This window comes from Nelusetta ayraudi, unplaced genomic scaffold (assembly GCF_046127955.1).
Source record: "Nelusetta ayraudi isolate G7.1 ecotype Tasmania unplaced genomic scaffold, CSIRO-AGI_Nayr_v1 ptg000007l, whole genome shotgun sequence".
Classification (NCBI taxonomy): Eukaryota; Metazoa; Chordata; class Actinopteri; order Tetraodontiformes; family Monacanthidae; genus Nelusetta; species Nelusetta ayraudi.
In genome coordinates this window covers 5,555,199-5,575,369 of record NW_027466057.1, presented here as the reverse complement: position 1 = coordinate 5,575,369, position 20,171 = coordinate 5,555,199, and the positions used below count along the sequence as shown (strand labels likewise).

General features: G+C 48.2%; 2 protein-coding genes across 2 annotated transcripts; one reads left to right on the top strand and one right to left on the bottom strand.

Annotated features, from left to right (window-relative positions):
• Positions 1 to 20: 20 nt before the first annotated feature.
• LOC142883337 (protein FAM181A-like) lies at positions 21 to 1,267 on the bottom strand. The gene is made up of 2 exons (XM_076018129.1): positions 1,142 to 1,267; positions 21 to 1,061 (listed from the first exon to the last, which is right to left on the bottom strand). The coding sequence occupies exon 2, from the start codon at positions 1,001 to 1,003 to the stop codon at positions 218 to 220; it is 786 nt and encodes a 261-aa protein (XP_075874244.1). The 5' UTR covers positions 1,004 to 1,061; positions 1,142 to 1,267; the 3' UTR covers positions 21 to 217.
• Positions 1,268 to 5,604: 4,337 nt separating this feature from the next.
• prima1 (proline rich membrane anchor 1) lies at positions 5,605 to 18,884 on the top strand. Its single transcript, XM_076018133.1, is given in 5 exon segments — positions 5,605 to 6,391; positions 6,393 to 6,585; positions 7,621 to 7,762; positions 10,264 to 10,396; positions 16,558 to 18,884. Coding segments are annotated over 5 exon segments (639 nt in total). The 5' UTR covers positions 5,605 to 6,320; the 3' UTR covers positions 16,658 to 18,884.
• Positions 18,885 to 20,171: the final 1,287 nt, after the last annotated feature.

Below are 20,171 nucleotides of genomic sequence, written 5' to 3'. Positions count from 1 at the left end.
AACCTTTAAACCTTCAGTCTGAGTCTGAGTCAGACTGGCTTTAAAAAGTCAATGTGAAGTAAGTCTACTATAGTGCAACTACATTTTTTAAACAATAAAAACAGATGAATCGATTCAGTAAGTGCTTTAGGGACAAACCTTGAGAGAAAAACAGGCTTGCACTCAAAGGGAAGCAATTAGTCCTATGTACTTGTGTGTGACACTGGCCCCACGTGTATTAAATGAATCCAAACACGCTGAAGATGGGTGACTGCACCGTCGGTTTGGTCGGTATCGGTTTGACCACGACGTGCGTGTGGATCGTCTGTCCGTAAGGATGCTCGCCTCTCCCCATCTCCGTCCCCGCTGCTTTGCTCCACAGTCCCAGAGGCGGATGGGGGACCACGATGTGCCCGTGCAGGATCTGATGTCCGTGGTACTGGAAGGGGCAGCAGGCGCACACGCTCACGCAGTGGTGCGAGGTCACGTCCAACTCCAAGCCTCTATCCGAGGAGCCGCGTCGCCCGGGCGCAGGCACCGAGGCCTTTGCGTCACCTTCTTCGTTGCTCCTCTTCCTCGCCTCGCTCTCAGCGGCCTCCTGCGCGCCCGAGGCGTTCTCTCGCAGCCCGAGGTGCGCGTGGTCCGCCTTGCTTCGGGTCAGCTGAGGTTCCCTCCAAAACGAGGCCGGGAGTTGACGTTTCCTCATGGGCACCTGCTGCTCCACCACCGCGGCGCCGATGTTCTCCAGACCCGCTGCGCCCACGCCGCTCCTCTCTGCCACCTTGGCTCCGTTGTAAGCGCTTCCCATCGGTTTGGCGCACGCATAGTCAGCGGATTTGTGCGCGTGGCACCTCGGGATCCTGGAGTATTTCTGGGAGAAACGCTTGAGTTGCTTCTGCAGATATTTCCTGTGATCCACCGAGCGTCTGCACGGAGCCGACTTGTCCAGGGCCGCCTTGATGTCGCTGGACGCCAAATTCACAAAATTGAGCAACGTCTTGACCTCGCTGTCTGCACTCGCCATTGTCCCGGTTTTCTAGCCAGATTAGTCCATGTCGCAACTTGCAACCCACCATCTAGATCTGTAGGGAAACCAGAAAACAAGTTATTTCTTTGCTCATTCTCGTTGTGCAGCCTTGATGCGCAAAGATGCTTCACTCACCACCGCAGGATGCATCCAGGATCTCGCCGAGCCGCAGACTTCCCTCTAAGGCAGCACTAGGGAGCACTTCAACAAGTTGAATGAATATAAACTCCTTGTAGTTATGGTGCTTTCCTTGAACCAATCAGCGACCCCAAGCCCCCTCACAATGCATCCTAATCAGCCTCCAAGCGCCCTGGTATCGAATTCTTCCTCACTGCAAATTGTTGTCATGGAGATTCCGGGGGGAAACGCCGCGGACGGTTTGCGCTATTTGTCCTACACGGGAATTCCTGCGGCAAACATCTCCCGGTATCCGGTACGTGCCTGGAGAAAAACAAATCCGTGCAATTTCTGCTGACGTGCGCATAAATCCTAACTTTGATCTGAGGCAGGCAACGTGGATTTTTTCCCCCCTTCTTTATAAAAAAACAAAAACAAAAACAAAACACAGACACCCATAGCACCCTCCCCAAGAGTGATGTCAGCTGTAGGATGGTTGGTGCGGGTGTGTGTGGGGGGGGATCTAAAGAGTGCATAACCATGGAAAGGGGCTTGAACGCTCAAGAATCTTGTCTTTCTGTTTGCCCCCTCAATCGAGCGACACAAAGGCTGAATTACTCATTCAAACCTCGCGGGACAAAGGGGAAGGAGCTGGATAGCACTCCGGCATTTGTAGTCAAACATTTAGAGACTTAAATCGAGTCGTCATGAAGGAGAAAGAGTCGGACAAAGCCCATAGAATTGCCATCAGCAAACATTTTCCTGTGTCATATTATGGGGTCTCCATGGCTCCCTCTGGCCCGCGGACAATAGCACAAGTTTGCACACTCGAATACTGTCACCCTGCCAACGGCAACAAGGGCCCAAAACAGGACAATCCCAAGAGAAAGCACGGGCTCCGCAGGGAAGATTGCAACGGAGGAGGAAAAGGGGACTTGTGAAATGCTAATTGAGCTTCATCCCCTCATTGAAGTGGGGAAAAAAAGAGCACCTATATCTCTCCGCTGAGGCCCGGCAGCGGTGGGAGATGTGGAGAAACTGCTACACTGGTGACTAACACCTAATGCAGTGATGTCCTTAAAGTCCCTGGACCATATCACCGGGGCAATCTCGGAGAAATCGTCCGTTCTATATCAAAGCTACAGACCATTTACCCAGAGTGGGCTGCAGGCTACTTGATTGATTGCCTCATTGACTCAGTTTGGGGTTGTCTGAGGAGAGGCCCACAGGTCTATATCTCCTGTGAGAGGTCTATCTTTTCTAAGGCAATGCATCTCGCTCTGTAGTTGCAATAGAACCCATTGTCCTCCTAGCCTTTTCTCGCCCTCGCTTTCCTGTCCCCCTGAAAAGGCAAATTAACAATGGAGGCTCCCCTCCCCGGGCCTGTCACCCTACTCCTGTGTATTTTTTTTAAATTTTTTTTTTTGAAGTGAGGAAGACGAGAGGAAGCACACTGACACACATAAATTCCACAGTATGTTGCTGTCCTTGCGCCACAACAGGTGGACGGCATGTCAGTGAAATTGCAGATATTCAGCGGCTGATTTACAGAGTTGCTCTTTGGTCACCTATGCACTCTGGCTGGAGGGTCGGCCGTGGGTCTGTGCGCATCAGTTCATCTAAAACAGTCAGATGCCCCAACAGACAACAGCTCAATGTGTGCACTAAAGATATGTGTCTCAGTTGCATATCTTTGGTGCACAAATGTCAAGTGTGTTCATAAAAAATGAAGCTGGGGAGTGTTTGGAGTCTGCAGTGATGCACAGTGAAGTAACAAGCTACTAAGTAATATTACCTCACAATGTTTGCATCATATAGCACAAACCTTTTTAGCCAAAGCCAAGAGGAGCTTCAGCAACCACTGAAATCTGACTCTCTGCCTCTACCAGCGAGAGAAAAGAGCTGTGCAGGAACCATTAGTAAAACTTTCAATACAACACGTATTTCCTCAAAGTAGCTAAACTTCATCTAAGAAAATCCGTTATTCACATCAGGATTGATACCTTTTCTCCACATCAATTTGGTCACTTAAATCAATTATAAAAAAATCTTTCAAACGGATTGTATTGATGTCTGATTTGTGATTTATATCGGTAAAAGGAATAACCTTTGACGAGCACAATAACCACACAGGCATTTTCCATACCTGAAAATTAAAGCAAAGACAAAGTGGAGATTATTTTTTAATGAGAAATATTTCAGCAATCTGTACTATTTTCATTATTAGTACTGTTATTATTAATTGATAATAATCAATTAACACGATTAAAGGTTATTAATGTTTGCCTAAAATTAGGTGTTCAGAATTCTGAAAGCCCAAAATATGGATACAAAAGCACATGACTGAAGTATGATAAGCATGAAATAACATTTTTTTGTTTATTGTGTTTTTGGTTTCCTCCTAAAATATTTGCCTCCAAGTGCACTGGAGCCTTAGATTTATTTGATTATAAACTTGTCCACTAGATGGCAATAAACCTCCACTACACAACAGTCTTGCTAAACTGTTACCTTATAAATGAGAAATTCATTGTTAGGATATAAGCGGTTGAGTTCATTTTCTTTATGAATATGTATTTGTTTGTTTGTATGTTTGTTGTTTTTACTGGCACAGGGTTTTTTTTGTTTTTTTTTTAATGTCTGACTGTTTGTTTTTTTATTTTTGGGCTATGTTTGTTTCCAGGGGTGCTGATTAAGTATCTCAGCATGACTAATAACACTGAAAGGCCTCAGTAATCTTATTAAGAGGTTTTCTTATCTGAGTTTAAAGGAGACGTGATGTATGTTGTGGTAGATTGAGGCAACAGGAAGGAACCAAGAGGATGTAGCGCTTTTCTCTTGTCAGATAATCAATACTGTGCAGACTGGAGGAGAGGATGGATGAACGGAGCCAAACCCAGGCTTGTTGTGCACTTCCAAAACTAAGGATAAATCTCCGCTTTGTGCATGCAAATGCAGTCTAATGGCATCCGTACAATTTTAAGTCATGCACGGCTCTTGTGCAGGAGCTTACCCCGTTATAGTCTCCGAAGAGCTTTTTTTTTTAGAAGGAAGAGATGCGATAAACGTTCCAAAGGCTTTGAGGCTATGAGCAGAAACCATTGATCTTGATCCAAAGTTGATGCCGTTTGTGGTATTTGGAAAAGGAAGCCTGTGACAGGATTTGCTGTCACTTGGAACACGTGTTAAGTGTGACAAATGATTATGTATTTTAGAAACATGGAAGGATTCGCAAGCAAAGTGCTGTGTTAGAGCAAAGACGCCACCTTGCAAAGTCTACAAGTCAGTGAGTGTCAAGAGGAGAACCGACCTTAACACCTTTAATCCAAATAATAATTTGTCAGTTTGACAGAATTGAATAAATTCTGCAACTGTGGATTTTATTTCATTTAAATGACTGATGGGAAATTGTAAAATGTTAGAAAATAAAAACAAGAATGCCAATTCCCATTTCAGGAATATCGCTCAAAATAATAGAAAAGTGCCATTTAAATCCCCCTGTTGAAGCATCCACCAGATATATGGAACATGAAGAAACTGCCAGTGCCCTGATGTGAAATCACAGTGTGATGTCACATTATTATTTAAGACAGGTGCATTACTATTCAATTAATCATCATCAATATACACCGACTGGCATTTTATTCCCACCGCCAGGTAAGTGCCCGAGTCAATTCCAATAAACTGTCGATGTCACGTTGGCTCTCTAGTAGCAGTACATGTGTGGCTGTGGGCTGTGGGGTAATTTCATAACCGTGCCTAGTGGAGACCACCAACAACATTATGCAACTCTGCTCTCAAAAACTACTCAGTGTGGCCTGTGACTCTGTGCACTCTGGCCCTGAGCACCACCATCAATATGGTGGCAAGTTGTGGACGAGGTCGGGGGGGGATTAACGTGAGAATCAAATTTCAAAAATAAAAAAGCAACAATTATTCAATTATTCTTTTTTTTTGTATAAATACAGAGGGTATCCTATGGCGGTGTTTTGCTGTTGCGCATTAGCAGTCAATGCCAGGTTACATCAGTGTTGTTTATCTCAGCCTACTTTGGGTACAATTGGAAGCACGGAGTGCTCGCGCAGCCACACAGCACATCAAACATGGGTATGGCAGTGCTTTTCATTCGGTAGGCGTCTTGCGCTCGCTCTCTCTCTCTCTCTCTCTCTCTCTCTCTCTCTCTCTCTCTCTCTCTCTCACCCTCTCTCTCTCACCCAGTTGACTTTAATTCGCTCCAGTACGCGTCATCCTGCTCGGACTCGCCTCCACGACGCATTTGTTGTGGGCTTTTTAGACTTCATGCCCGGGCCACTTTACATATATGCATGTAAAATGCAATAAATCCGACGCCCTAAACAAAAACAAAACAAAACCCCCGTCTGACGTGCAGGAGGAGATGAGGGGAGGGGAGGGGAGGAGAGGAGAGGAGAGGGTGAGGAGGAGGAGGGAAGAAGAGGGGAGGGAGGGAGGGAGGGGGACTTTTTCCCTCCTCCTCCCCCCTCTCTCTCCCTCTCTCAGTCTCTCGCTCTCTTCTTTTTTTAAGAAAGCGGAGGGCGAATTTGTTGGAGCGCAGCACGCCGGGGGAGAGGAAGGACCGAGCTGCTGTTGAGCGCTGCATCAAGTGCGCGGCGGTGATGCTCCGCTATAAAACAGCCCGCCGTGTTTTGGCACAGAGGGGGACGCATCCGCTCAGCCCGCCGGACTCGCCCGCGCGCTCCTACTCAGCATAGATAAGTTGAGCGGAGATGCTGTGACGCTCGATTGTGAGGAATCCTTTTTGGCCCGCGCGATATTCCCGAGGATCTCTCACGCTCTCTCTCTCTCCCCCCTCTCTCTCTCTCTCCGCGCGCTCGTCGGCGCGCGCGTGTTGCGTGTCGCGAGTGTGTTGTGTGGATTTTTTTTTTTGTTCTCTCTTCCTCTTCTTTCTTTTCTCTCTACCACCCCCCACCAACCCCCTGTCTTCAACTTCGATGGCTTGAGTGGCACCGTTTGCACTCACGCTTTTGCAGCCGAGGATGGGATGTGAGGCTCGGGCCATCCACCGCCCTCACATTTGCGCGGAGCACCTATAGCGGCGTGATCCGGGGGGTCGCTGTCCGAGAGAAAAAAGAGAGAGAAAGAAAAAGAGAAAACTACTTTTGGAGATGTGAATTATCCCTCATTCGCTCCTCATGCCGCCCGCCCGCTCGCCTGTCCTATGCTACCGACGACGGGATCTCAAGAGGGGAATGATTGTGGCGTAAACTATTTCTGGAGACGCTTGTCGCCGGACGGGGTGGATGGTGATTTCCCAAACTGTCCAAGCCTATGTGCACCGCATCCATCCGTTGGAAACGCCGCCTAGTGTCATCGAGAACAGCGCAAGAGGAATGCTCGTCCAAGATCTGATGCCATCTCTTTTGAGTTTCTGGCCTTTTTTCTTTGGTCACTGCCTTCTCTCACTGTTTTTACTCTCGTGCCAGGTAAGCACCCGCCAAGGGGAGCGACATGCACACGCGCGCACACGGGGGACAGGTTGGACTCTAAAGCCAAGCGGGGGATTCTGATTTATAGAGCTGCTGGATTGTGCATTAATGCCGCCCCCTTTTTAATATTGCATGTGTGTTTACACAAGATGTTGGTTGGGGGTCAGCAGTCTCAGGGCAGCACCTGGGTTTAGGATATACTGACAGGCAACCATGCGTAAAGTTCCCAGTTAAGGCTTGAGGAAATATTTGCACACACACACACACACACACACACACACACACACACACACACACACGCATGCACTCACTCTCTCACACACATAGGCGCCTCACGCACAGACACTCAGCTCTCTAGTAGTGGGAACATGGAGTAGCCAACTGTGTTTTCATCATCACAATATTCAGCGATCCCACCAGGATCCCTGCGGCAGGCAGGCAGGCAGGCATATGTTAGTGATGAGCGTTCTAACCTCTGCCCCGCCGCGCTGCTGCCTACAGATAGTGGTGAGCTGTTGTTCACACGCACGCACATACACGCGCACGCACACACAAACTGCTGCCAGGGTTCATGTGTAATGTGATCCGCTCGAGTTTCCAAGTCCTCCCACGCACACACTCCTCGGGGCAGCCTGCTGCCCACTCTTGTCGGTGGGTGGTTTTCTTACGGGCTGCAGCCATAGACGTGCTACTATTCTGCATGCACTCAGTGCACGGCGGCGGCAGCAGCAGCAGCAGCAGCAGCAGCAGCAGCAGCAGCAGCAACAAGGCTGGTGAAACGCTTCACGGCCCCGCAGAGAAGAGGTGGCTGAGTTGCTGGAGCGTCTCCCTCTCTTTGTTGTGCCGCTGCGGCGTTGGTGCTGATGGCACTTGTGAGCGAATGCGCTCGAAGGACGCCGCCTGCACTCGCTCTTAATGTCTCTCTCCCTCCCTCTCTCTCTCTCTCTCTCTCTCTCTCTCTCTCTCTCTCTCTCTCTCTCTCTCACTCTCACTCTCTCTCTCACTGTGTGTGTCTCTCTCGCACGCCATAAGGGAGAACTCCAGAGGTCATGCTCGCGGACGGTGGCGGAGAAAGTTAGTCAACAGTGCCAGCTGGCGTGCCAATGTCGAAGATACCCTCCGCTCCCTCCGCCGCCGCCTCCGCCGCCTCCCCCGCGGCTACTGGGCACCACAGGTAAGAGCCTCATCAACCACCTCCCCCCACAACCTCCAGCCCACCCTCCCCCCAATCACTCCCCTCTCGGTGTGGCACCTGCCTCACTCCTGCAGTCAGTCCGAAGGCCTCGGCCTCGCTCTCCCAGACGCAGGTGTCGGCTGGCTGGAAAAAACTGTTACTGTGTTTTCACTTTGTCACGCTCAAAGGAAAAAAAAAATGTAGCTCCCCTCCTCTTCCCCCACCCCCACTGCCCCACGAGATTCACTCTGCGAGTGCCCGAGCATGAGCGCAGATTTGCACGTGCGTGTGATGGAGCCAGCGGGATGTTGACAGCTGAACACAAGGCTAATTTATGCCGGGTCTGACCTTGGGGAGTACCCAGCTGCCTGTGAAATCCATGCCTGCTGGGCTGCCAGGCTCAGTGGTTGTGTGGTAGGGTTTCCCCCGGAGGACCCCTGATTAAAAACATAGATGAGTTAATTAAATTAGCTTTAATTTGATCGAGATAAGAGGCTAATGAACCGGGCCCAGAAGTTCTAGCTTTTTTCTTTTTTTTCATGTTTTAAAGTCGACCCGCTGGCGGTCCGGGAGTGTTGGGGGAGTTTGTTTGCGCGTTTTGTGTCTTTTGTGCTGGCGCACAACTACAAGCACGCTCACACAAACATGCACCTGCGTGGATCCGCCGCCTGTTCGACGCTGCCTCGTTTTTCCCCCTCCTGCTTAGAGACAGCAGCAGAACAGCCAGTCAACACCCCCCACCACCACCACCTCCAGCGCCCACCCGACCTGCGGGCTGGAACCTGATATGATTTGTACGTGGTCGCGAGCACCTTAATGAGCGGCGCGCTGAAATATGGGACAGGCATTTGCTGATGATGCAGCCATTCTGAGCCATTACCGCGACTCTTAAGAATCACTCATCCCCAGCCCCTATTATGTGGAGGGAGAAGTGCTCCATCATCTGTGTCTCAATAGACAGCGGTGTAAATATTTTAATCAATCATTTTCGGGCTGGATCTTCCGTGCGGTCACTTTCGAGGCCTCCCCCGCTGCCATCCCCAATTACACAGCGGGCTGTGGATGTTGGTCACTGCATCAAAGCTGCCAGGGCCATCTGACTGTAAGCAAAGCCGGCCGTGTGAATAACCAACTGTGGAAAACGCATGAGTGGAGCGCTTCGTGTCTAGTGTTGGATCCCTCCATAAATCCAGTGATACGATAACCAGGGCAATTTCTGGCCCCTTTTGGCTTTACACAGAAATGTTTGCAGAGGGTGGAGACGCCATGAATAATTCACCTAAAAAGATATTTTTTTCCCCCGTCTACTCCCCCTGAAGTTCTAAATTTAATCTATACAGGCACATAATTATCCTGATATCCCCACAGCAGCCCAATTTGCAAAACCGGTTAGTGCTGAAAATTTTGCTCTAAACTGTAGTCTTTAAAAATGCAATGAATATGTGCAGGCAACTTTAGAAAAACTGGGACAGGAGACCTTATCTGTCTTCCCAAAGTCTACGAGAAGTGAAAAATTGGCAACGGTAAGTAAGTCTGCGTGTGCTAAAAACGGCGCCTAAAGTGCCTTAAAAGGAGTGCGCTTTATCACAAGCGCGGAGATCCTTACCACCGGCTGCAGTAAATCCCACAGCCGTTGACGAAACACAGGATTAAACGGGGAGTTTGGCCGAGAGAGGAGCTTTAAAAAAAAAAAAAATTGTAGTGACTTATGTGCTGTAGCGAGAGGGGAGCCGTGTCTCGCTTGCTCCGTAGAGATGTGCTGTGTTGGAAAACAGTCCACGCCGTTACTAAGGAGAATTGGCTGCTTTGGTGTAAACCCTTTCATTCATAAGGAAAGCGACAAAGAGGCTGAGAGACATGGATAGAAAGATAGATAGATAGATAGATAGATAGATAGATAGATAGATCATTTGATGCCCCACTTCTATTTAGAAATCAGTTCATCGATCTCTCCATCTATCTATCTGTCTATCTGTCTATCTATCAGAAAGTTTTGCACGATAAGCGTGAAGTTGCTGATCCGCGGAACGTTACTCGACATTCCTTGGCGAGTGGCCGCCGCTCGGCGGCTCTAATGTGGAAAAGAGCAGGAGGTTCCGCGCAATGGTAATTGGTGCGGACAAGAGTGCTGGTGTGAGGGAGGCTGATGGGAGCGTAAATGATTCATGGTGTCGTCTTGGATATCTCTGAACGTTGAACCCAGGACCGACAGAACGAGCAGGGAGTGGAGGTGGTGGTGGTGGTGATGGTGGTGGTGAGGGTGGTGGAGATGCAGCATCTCGCCAAACAACGCCCAGGGCTGCGAGGACGCTTCACCTCCGCGGCTCCTCGTTGCGTAATTGCCGAATTGCGCAAAAAGTGTTGCTTCTTTTGACCCGGTTTCTCTCCTTCTTTCTTCCGTTGCCGTTAAACACCCTTCTACTCTGTCTTCTTTTTCCAAATCTCCTCATCCTCCCTGCTCCACCTCCACCTCCTCCTACTCTCCATCCATCCTCTCACAGTGGCAGAGCCCATGGCGCCTTTGCTGCGGCCCTGGTGGACGGAGATGGACTTTATAGTCTTGGGAACGGTGAGCTGCGCCTCGCTCGTCTTCCTCCTCTCGGCCATCATCATCTGCTACAAGGCCATCAAAAGGTGGGAGTTCCATTTGCCGCCGTCTTCCTTGTTCCAGGCTGGTCGTCTTCGGAAGGTTGACACACAGGTGCGATGAGACAAAACAGTTGCAGCCCTCGCAGCTGGGGGCCTGCTCAACGCACCGTGTGTAATTTGACCCACGGGAGGAGGCTTAATCGTCTCTCCTGTCTACGTGACGCAGGACGCTGTGACCCTGCGATCACCCTGCCGGGGTCTCAGAGGTCAGAGGTTAAACCACCAAATCGGGCCGTAAACGTCACAGCGGAAGATCCACGGCCGAGCGAGTAACCCGGAAACATCCCGCGCGCTTAAACGAATGAGCACCACGCCTTCACTTGACTATACCGTTGTTGATTTAATTTGCATAAGTGTCTGGCGAGAGTGGCAGCTGGGTTCATGAAAGTGAAAGCAGGAGAAGAGCGGAGGATTCCCGAGACGCCGCCGTTTGCAGCGGGAGCTGTTTTCCCCCCATTTGGCTTATTAGAGGGAAAAAGGCTGCGTGAGGGTTTGGGCCCGCGGCGCAAGCCAGACCCAATTCTCTGTGCGACATTCAGGCGGCGCCATGTCACACATGCACGCTGACGTCCACGCTAATGTTAGCGGGCATTTAGCAAACACGCACGCACGCAGACGAGCTGGCGGCGCGGCGATCGTGCGAAGCGTGCAGGGCCGAGCGCCGTGTGCGCCCATCCGTAAACGCGCAGCCGTCTTCACATACATCACGTCGGCATATTTACACACTCCATAAAATGCGGCATAAACAGTGACTCGGAACACGGCCGAGCGTCGGGGCGTGCTAAATTAGGCCGTCGCGTTGCGCTCACTCCTGATTCGGTCTCGGCGCCTTATTATATTTTACGGGCGGCGAGCCGAGCCCCGGCCGTGTGCTTGCGCCTTCCCTCGGCAGAACTCTATCTTGTCTTCCTTCAAACAACAAATAGGAAAAGTCAGGCAGCGGAAGTAATGGGTGGTTGGCTCAGGAATTCATTATGGCAATTCTCCAGCCCTCTCCCACTCCCCCGTGTAGCCAAGGGGCACCTTTTTTTAATGCAGCAGTGGTAGGGAAGTGTTGTTGCAATACGGGCTCTAGCCCCAAACCCAAGTCATTATTTATGAATTAATTTGCGCAGTCATTCAGTTGCAGGCCACATCTTTTATACATGCAAGCGGGTCATGTCCTGAAGCTCTGTGGGCTCTAGACTGCAGACTTTGTGCCACGCCAAGCTGCCCTCCACACTCTCAATGGAGGTGGTGGTGGTGGGGAGGGAGTGGTGAAAAAAACATACCCAGGGTCCAGCCAGACTGGCCTCATTAGACATTCATAAGCCGCCAGCCAATGGGAGAGCAGTCCGGGGAGGGATGTGACTCCTCCGACATTTGTCATGGGCGCTCCGGTCATCCATCGTTCATGAGGAAGAAGGGAGAAAGGAAACAACACAGCGGTAAAAAAAAAAAAAGAGAGAAAAAAAGGACGGAGGGAAACCTTGGCTGCCAAAGCAAGCAAAGGCAGTAATTGAGCGTCCTAGTCAATAGCGATGTGAGGGAGGGTTTGTCAGTGAGAAAAACACCGCTAGTTATATATAGCCCTCTTAGGCACTTGGTGCTCCGGGCTTTCCCAATGAAAATCAGCTGGCTGCAAGCCAGGGCCTGTGCACCGCAGACAGCAGCGGCGCTAGCTGTGCAGGTCCCACTCCTCTCCCGGCCCTCCGTTATGTTTTTATCATCTGTTTTTTTTCCACCAGTCATCTGTCAGAGGCAAAAGGGTCTGGAGTTTTTTGTGGTTACGTGGGACCTTCCGTACCATTTTTATTCAGCGTCCGCAACCAACTCAGGCTGGTGTGCACAAGAGCAGAGACGAGGATTCAGACTCACGCTGCGCCTCAGTGTTGCTGTGCCATCCGAGGCAAGAGACATGATGCTGCAGTCCGGGCTGCGAGCCATCCAAGGAGCCAAAACAAACACAACTCCAACCAAGTGACTAATAAAGCTCTGTGCTCTTTCTAGTCACTCGCCGCCGTGGGAGCCTCGTCCAAAGGCAGATTATGCATCCCAGTAAGCCCCGTCCAAAGGCAACAAACCCGAGTACATCCCAGAACGAAAAATAAAAACCAAAAACTTGCAGATACGATAAAGGGCAAATGCCTGATTGGCAAAATGGGTTAAATGCAGTATTTACTCATGTATTATTAACATTTGCTGTTTTAGTTTTATCCTCAAAACCGCATTTACCAGCCAAACTGGTGACAGACTCCTACAGTCTGTTTTTGTGGTGCCGCTTTGAACCATAACATGTTCCTCTAAATTCCAGATGGCTGGAGCAATTGCAAACAGCTGAACACGTGTCCCAATTTCGCCTTGATCCATTCCCTAAACTTCAAACGGGTAAAAGTGTAGCTGTGATAGCACAGCTTTGATATGAAATATTCATCTCACCTGCGTTGTGTTGTGTCGCCACCTGCCATGTGTCAACAGCGCGGCATCTATTATTGAGCAGGAGTGTGGGGGGGGGTGTGCGGACGAGTTCGGACTGAGGCTCCCCTGTGCTCTGCCCCCCGTGGCCGCCCACAGCGACTGCGGTCAGCCTGAGCCGAGATTACATCTTGACAGAGGGGGGAGGAAAAAAAAAAACAAAAAGGCGACGCCTCATGCAAGGATGTAGATGGCACCGAATAAAATATGACGTGTCAGAAGGCATTCGAATGAAAAAGCACCACTGAGGCATAAAGTAAAAGGAAATATTGACCCCGGTGAGTCTCCAGTCTAAGAATTCCCAGACAGGCAGTAAACAACGTCATCCGCCCCCCGGAGGAAACTTTGCTATTTCCCAAAGGCACAACTTCAGCCTATTTTCATGCCCCACAGCAGAACACGCTTCCCGCCCCCCCCCCCCCCCCCACTCTATCCCCGAGGGGCCGGGACGCTTTCCTATTTGAGGCTTTTCTCAGGTCTCACAGGGACACAACAAGCTGCTTGTGTCCTAAATAGTCTGCATGTGTCCCTGGCGTCCTGATCCACACGACCCTTCCCAGCTGACAGAGTTCCACAGGAAGTCTGAGTCATTCCCCCACTTTCTGTTTACAACTTTGCGCAAGATATACGTGTCAGGCGCGCGCGAACTCTAACAACCATGACTTGTTTAGAGGAAATGTCATAATATTTAAATGAACACAAATGATCTATTTAAATCTTCTAATTACGCACGACACGTCCTAATTCCAGCAAACGCTGAATAATCATTCTCCTGAGATGAGACGTTACAGGAAGCTTACAGGGGAAGGCTTTCCGTACAATGATGCAGACTATTTTCATTTTTAGAACAGTATTGTCAGCGAAGTCCATCGTTTAAACCAAAAGGAAAACGCAGACGCTTAATTTCTTGTAGAGAAAAAAATGTGAGTGAGCTTGCTGTTCCAAAGGGAGGGCGTTCGACAGTGTCGGGCCACAACAACAGTCCTCGTGAGACTCATGAGCAACTTCTAAAAGAAAAGGCACCGGAAGATATGAGAGTTCTTTATTGGGGCACGCAATGAAATGGAGTAATTATAAAATAACGGGGCTATTTTGGGGCTTTTTAAATCAGTAACAGAGTTTTAAAATAAAATCCAAAATCAAAAAACTGTTGACTGATGACTATCTGTTTATCTATCCATCAGTCAGCTATCTATCTATGTTCTTTGCTTTACTCCAGACGAACCAGTTCACAAAAATGTATATTTAGACATTACTCTTTTGGCATATTTTTGAAAATTATTGTAGGATATGTAAATACTCAAATAAAACCGTTAAACTGCCTGTTACGGTAATATTAAACAGCATTGGAAAATGCATAGTTTCATTTGAGAGGAAATTAAGGGTGAGCTGTAACCGTAAAATGTGTTTCCCAATTGCGAAACACAATTTAAGATGATTATTTTACTTTTTCTTCTCCTTTTAGAGACAAAGAAATCTGTAAATAGGGTGAATTTTATGCTTAGTTTTTGTAGCATATCCCTAATGTCAGGATGCACCAATGCAGTCAAAAATCGCTTGCAGTCGGTAAAAACACAATGTTCAGCTGAAGGTGCCACTGAAAGCAGTGTTTTGTTGGTGGATGGGCTGGATTGCGTAGTAATGAGCAGGTCAGATTGACACAGGTGGCAGGGGGGCCGGCAGCAGTCGCGCAGCTGAAATGACAGCTAATAAACAAAAAGAGACAGGCAGTTATGAAAGCAGACAGGTCCGAGATGACTGTTGAGCAGGTGTGGTAAAATTAGATTGGCGTCAGAGCGAGAAGACGGCAGACAGCCGCAGAATCGAGGTGACGTTCTCAGAGAAAATGAGGTTGAGAGAGAGAAAGCTAATTGCATCAAGTTGAATTTTAGTCACATGTCAAAGGTCACACATCTTTATCGTGCAGTTCCACTTAAATAACGTGTTTACGAAATTTTTGGGAAAATTGCACATTGTTTCACACGATTGAACGCAGGTAAATTATATTGCAGTCATGTGCATATAGAGCACAACACAGTTGTTTCTTGAAAAGGTGTTGAATGTTGAACTTTTATCAGAAAACAGAACAAAGAAGAGAGATAATAATAAACAGTACAAAACAGCATAAAGTCTTAAATCTCCTTTATGTCAAAAACTGGTATCCACCTTTGTGCGAAATCTTAACCAACTTTGGCAACTGTAATTCACTGAACTTCACAAACTCCACCAACTGCAACTGGGATACGGTTTCATTTTTACTTCCCTCTTCAACAAACGCAACGCAGAGACTGGCGAGCTGCTGTTTTATCTCCTTTGCACTCCTGTGTATCGGGTCGTGTGTGGGTTACACCCCCCCCCCCACACACCCTCTCAGGACACCCAGCCCCCTTCCATCCCACCCCCGCATGGCGCCCCATAAGGTGGAAAGACGAGCACCGGACCCGACTGCGAATGACTGTTGCCAGAGTTGGACTGGAGCTTTCAGGGTTGGAGAGGAGATACCGAGATAAGATGTCGCTTAAGGGTCCTCCGTGGCAATGAAGGCCGCTATACAGTGTTGAGTGGGACAATGACTGTACTAACTGTATTCAGATCTGTCTCTCGGTTACGTAAGACGCGAGTGGGGCAGAGCGGAGGGGGGTCGGCGCGCAAGCCACAGTACACTGGACAAATATAATAAGGACAAAAGGCACCGGGGAGCGCATGAAAAGGGGCCTGCGCTGAATGACGGACGACCGGCCGGCCAGCAACAAGGGGGTGGGGGGGGATTGTGTGTCGCCGCTTTATTTTTATTTTTTGCAGCAGAACATGCAACGCATGCAACCTGTATTGGGGAGGGGCGGAGGAGGAGGGGTGGGGGGTGATGTCAAAGGAGGTTATGTGATGACGTTATTTCCAGAGTTGTTTTGACAGCGGCACGCACGTGCGAGTTAAAACGTAGGGTAGGACGAGGTAATTGCCCTACCGCTACCACCTAGTGTTGTAGTCAAGACCGCACCAGAGCAAGACATCAAGATTAGAGAGTATCGAGATCTTTATATCAAAGAAAAATAACCACAAAACAGAAAATAATGACCAGTATGTTTTCTATATAAAATAAAATTCAAGTTTGCTTCTAAATCGAAGAGCTTGCTTTTCAGCAAGGTATCTTTCAATAATTTTCTTTAACATTTTGCTGCTTTGCCAAGTAGTTTGAACCATTTTCAAAAAAACAACTTTGCTTCATAAAATTAAAAAATAAATTAACTAGGGATAAGGGGGTGTGTCACACTGGGTGTCACAAACAGTGTAAAACAGCAGCAGCTGGGTTCTTTTCCGTTATTATCATGTCATTGCAGTGTTGGCTAAGTCTCAACTGGTCTTAATCACAAATACAGAGTCTGTCCAGTTCGAGACGAGACCAAGACCCTAAGAAAGTGGTCTCGAGACCAAGACCAAGTACTACAACACTCAAACCACCACTGCAATGCATCTTGGGTCGTCTCCTAGCAAAAAGTGACCTTTGAACAAAAACGAAAACACAAACAGCGGCAGCTTATTAGAAAGGATCGCCGAGAACCGGCGGCACGTCTGCCCGCCAAAGAGCGGCGCCCGCGAAATCGAATCACGCCGAAAGGTTAACGGTCTGGAGAGTGTGTCAGGGCGGCAGCTTGTCATCCTCACCCTGTGAAAATGTCCGTGTCCGTTCGCAGGAAACCGCTGCGGAAAGAGGAGAACGGGACGAGTCGGGGGGAGTACGCCATGAGCATCCGTAACAAGAAGGCCCTGGGCGCCAACAACACTGTGGTATAGACTGTCATCCTGCCTTGGGAGTGGCATCGCAACTGCTACGACTACTACTACCGCCTCTCGTCTCCTGACCCCGCCCCCCTTCCCCCCCAAACACCCCCCCACCCCAACCCGCCCAGGATGCAACCGGGCTTATCAGAGGTTTTTTTCCTAAATAGGTAAAAAAACAAAAACCTTTCTCTCTTTTTTTTGGCGTTGGCCGGACTGAAGACGCGCCATTCCAGCTCGGGCGGAGAGCGGTTAAAAGATGGAAGGAGACACCTCCCCCACTCCCCCTCCCTCCTCACCCCGTGGTGTGGAAAGTGGCACAGCAGGCCGAACATTATGCTCTTAGTAGCAGCAAGTGTTGCTGACAGGCTGGTTGGCTGCTGGCTGGAGAGGGACTGGCTGCCAGTCTGCCGCAGATCCAGACCCTCACACACTGTCGACTGTCTACCACGGAACAGCATCGACGGGCAGCCCGGAACGGGACAACACATACACACTCACACACACACACACACACACACACACACACACACACACACACACACAATGATAAATAAACATGCATGCGGTTTTTTACAGAGAATGCAACATGTTTTTTGCCTTTTTTTTCGGTTGATTTTTCAATAACCCGCACCACACACTGTCCACATACTGTTTCCCCGTTTGGAAAAAAAAAAGAAACAAACAAAAAACAGGATGCTTTTGCGAGAGGCACACCGCCGCGTGTCAGCGATGGGATGTGGATTCATCTGACTATGCAATTTAAAGAAATCCATTTCTCAAAAGAGACAGCAGAGTCACCATGTTAATGCCACAGACTTCAGTGTAACATTCTTGGCTCACTCACTGATTCATTCACTGTATTTATTTACGTATTTATCCTTGAAGTTATTTTTCTACTCGAGAGAAGAAACTTATCTTGTAAGTTATGAGCATCTTTGATTTTTTTTTGTTTTTGATTTAATGATAGCCAATCGTTTAATGAATATTCATAATTTATAAACCACACAATTCATTTGTAAGGCTCGAATGCTTCAAGCCTGCAGTTAGTCGGTGGAGACGCTGGTGCAGAGAAGGTTCTCGCTCTGCAAGAGTTTTGCCATCCGCTGTCTTTTCCATGGGTGATATTCTGTTTTTTCTAAGACTTCAGCTAATGAGTTTGGGGCCTCTGCAATGTGCTACGTGAATGTGTCTTTTTCCAAAACATTAATTCTGTGCTGCACCTCCCGTCAGCCCGTCTTTTTTTTTTATACCTCGGGAATCAGCAGTCGTCACTTAAACAAAGGATAAATCACCAGTTCTTTTGTCAGATCTAGTTTGTTTCCCAGGTTTAGGGGGTCGGCTAGATGCCTTCAGCTGTGTTTTCTTTGGGATTTCCACCATCTTCATCTTGCAAAACGTTGAGAAGGGCTTCAGCCCATACTCTATAGAAACGGAGGACGTGAGCCCAGGGCTGACCTTGCGACTGGTGAGAGACGGGAGACTTAGCCAATAGCCAGAGATCATGTTGCACAGAGGATGGCCTCAGTAGGGATATGTGTGACTCAGTGCTGTCACAGACATCCTCCACATCCCCGCTGGAAAAAAAAAAAAAAAAAACACAAACTGAGCTGAACTGGAGCATCACTCAACGCTGCTCTGCTTTTTTCTTTTCCTTTTTTTTTTTTTTACATTAAGTCTGTGTGAGTATGTACGCGTGCGAGTGTGCGCGTGTGCGTTTATGCATGTGTGCGTGCGTGCGTGCGTGCGTGCGTCTCTGCGTGTGCCTGCGTGTGTGCATGCAGATGAGTGTACTCAGCGAGAGTGGGATGTACTATATGGCTGTCAGTTAAGTATAGATATTGGCTACTAACTGTGGAAAAAAAAGATTCCAAAAAACACATGCTTGCATCTGAACATGCACAGGTTATTAGCGAACAGTATTCCCCACCATGTACGTATATGAGAGAAATGATGGATGCATGAATGTAAATATTGATATTTAAATATCTGCCTTCTGGACTGTTAATTAATGTACAGCGTAACAGATAATATGTTTATACATAGTAAATCTTAAACGACGTGCTACCATTTAGAATTATGTCAATGTTGTCATGTTGATGGAGCAAGCCATTAATGTATATATGGCAATCAATAGTACATACGCAATTTATGCATTATACCAAACCGATAGAACGACGTGCATAAGTTGATTTCATTGCTGAGTTTTTCAGTTGTAAATAAAACTGTACATAACAACAGAGCCGCAGTCTACTGTGATTTAAAGGACTCACGTGCAGCCAATGGCTGGATTGGGTATTTATATGCATGGAAGACAAGCGGGCCCACATGTAGCAAAGGTGATAAAAGTCAGACTGTTTGTGTCCCAGGCAGAGCCGTGCTGCCTGGGTCTTCCGCGAAGTCGAGGTCTGTGCAGTCTGTCGCACGCAGTTCATCTTTAATGAAGTGCAATTACCCAGTGTATTACGCTCCCTGCCCCTTAAAGGCCCCACGTCACGCCCACTTCCCGATCTGTATTTTTCATCCGAGGCCCTAGCAGAGGAGACTGGCACTATTAATAATCGAAAAACCTCAAGGAAACTGTGTATTCAACCCTCTGGTTGCAGTGGCAGAATTGATGTTTTGTCGCAACTTCCACAAGACAAAAACAAAGTGATATAACAGGGAGTGAACACCTGGCTGGCTGTGCAGTCACAAACTATTGAGGGTTATCAGAGTCCTTTGTGACATTACAAAGGGCTGAGTTTCAAATCTTTGTGTCCTAGCACAGCAAAACAGGGACGAGTAAAAGAGGTACAAGATAGATTTTTCCCATTTTTGGAGAGTTCACTGGCCTACTAGAGACACGAATGAATGTGCAATCTTAAACAAGGGGGTGACATTTTTAAGTTGCATTTTGTGCTTGTGCTTTCTTTAGTCGGGAATAATGTGACTGACACTAATAGGTCCGTGTGAGGGATCCGTTCGGCAAAAACAAAAACTTTCCTAAATGATTTTAAAGGGAGCCAAACAAGGTAGTAGCAGGCACCTCAGAGAGAGAGAGAGAGGGATAGAGAGAGAAAGAGAGAGAGACGCTGCGCTGTTCACAGTAACTGGAATCGACAGCCACCCATCCAATTTCAATTTGCACATTATACATTAACTGTGGGCGATGATGTGAAACAAACAAGAGGGACAAACCTGTATTAATACAGTCTGAGGCAGAGGTGCACTGGAGAGGAATGTCAATGAATTACAATGTGAATGAGGGACCGTAGAGTTCCTTTGCCTGCCCTGCTTTATATGTGCCACTTGACGTTAATGTCGATGGACACTCTGAGCAATTTAAACATTCATGCATTGTCCAGCCTGGGCACTGTGGATTCCACAGTAATAAAAGCAAAGTGACAGCACTGGGCGGTGGGACCGGGGATTGTCACTGTCTCAACAAGCTTTACGAGACTCTCAGAAGGTATCTCGGCCAAGCAAAAAGGGACGCTGCGGCACACATCCCGAGACATTTTCCTCCTTGAAAAATGCATTTTTGCAC

Excerpts from the sequence above, each read along its gene's own strand:
- LOC142883337 (XM_076018129.1), bottom strand. The coding sequence starts at position 1,003 with ATGGCGAGTGCAGACAGCGAGGTCAAGACGTTGCTCAATTTTGTGAAT.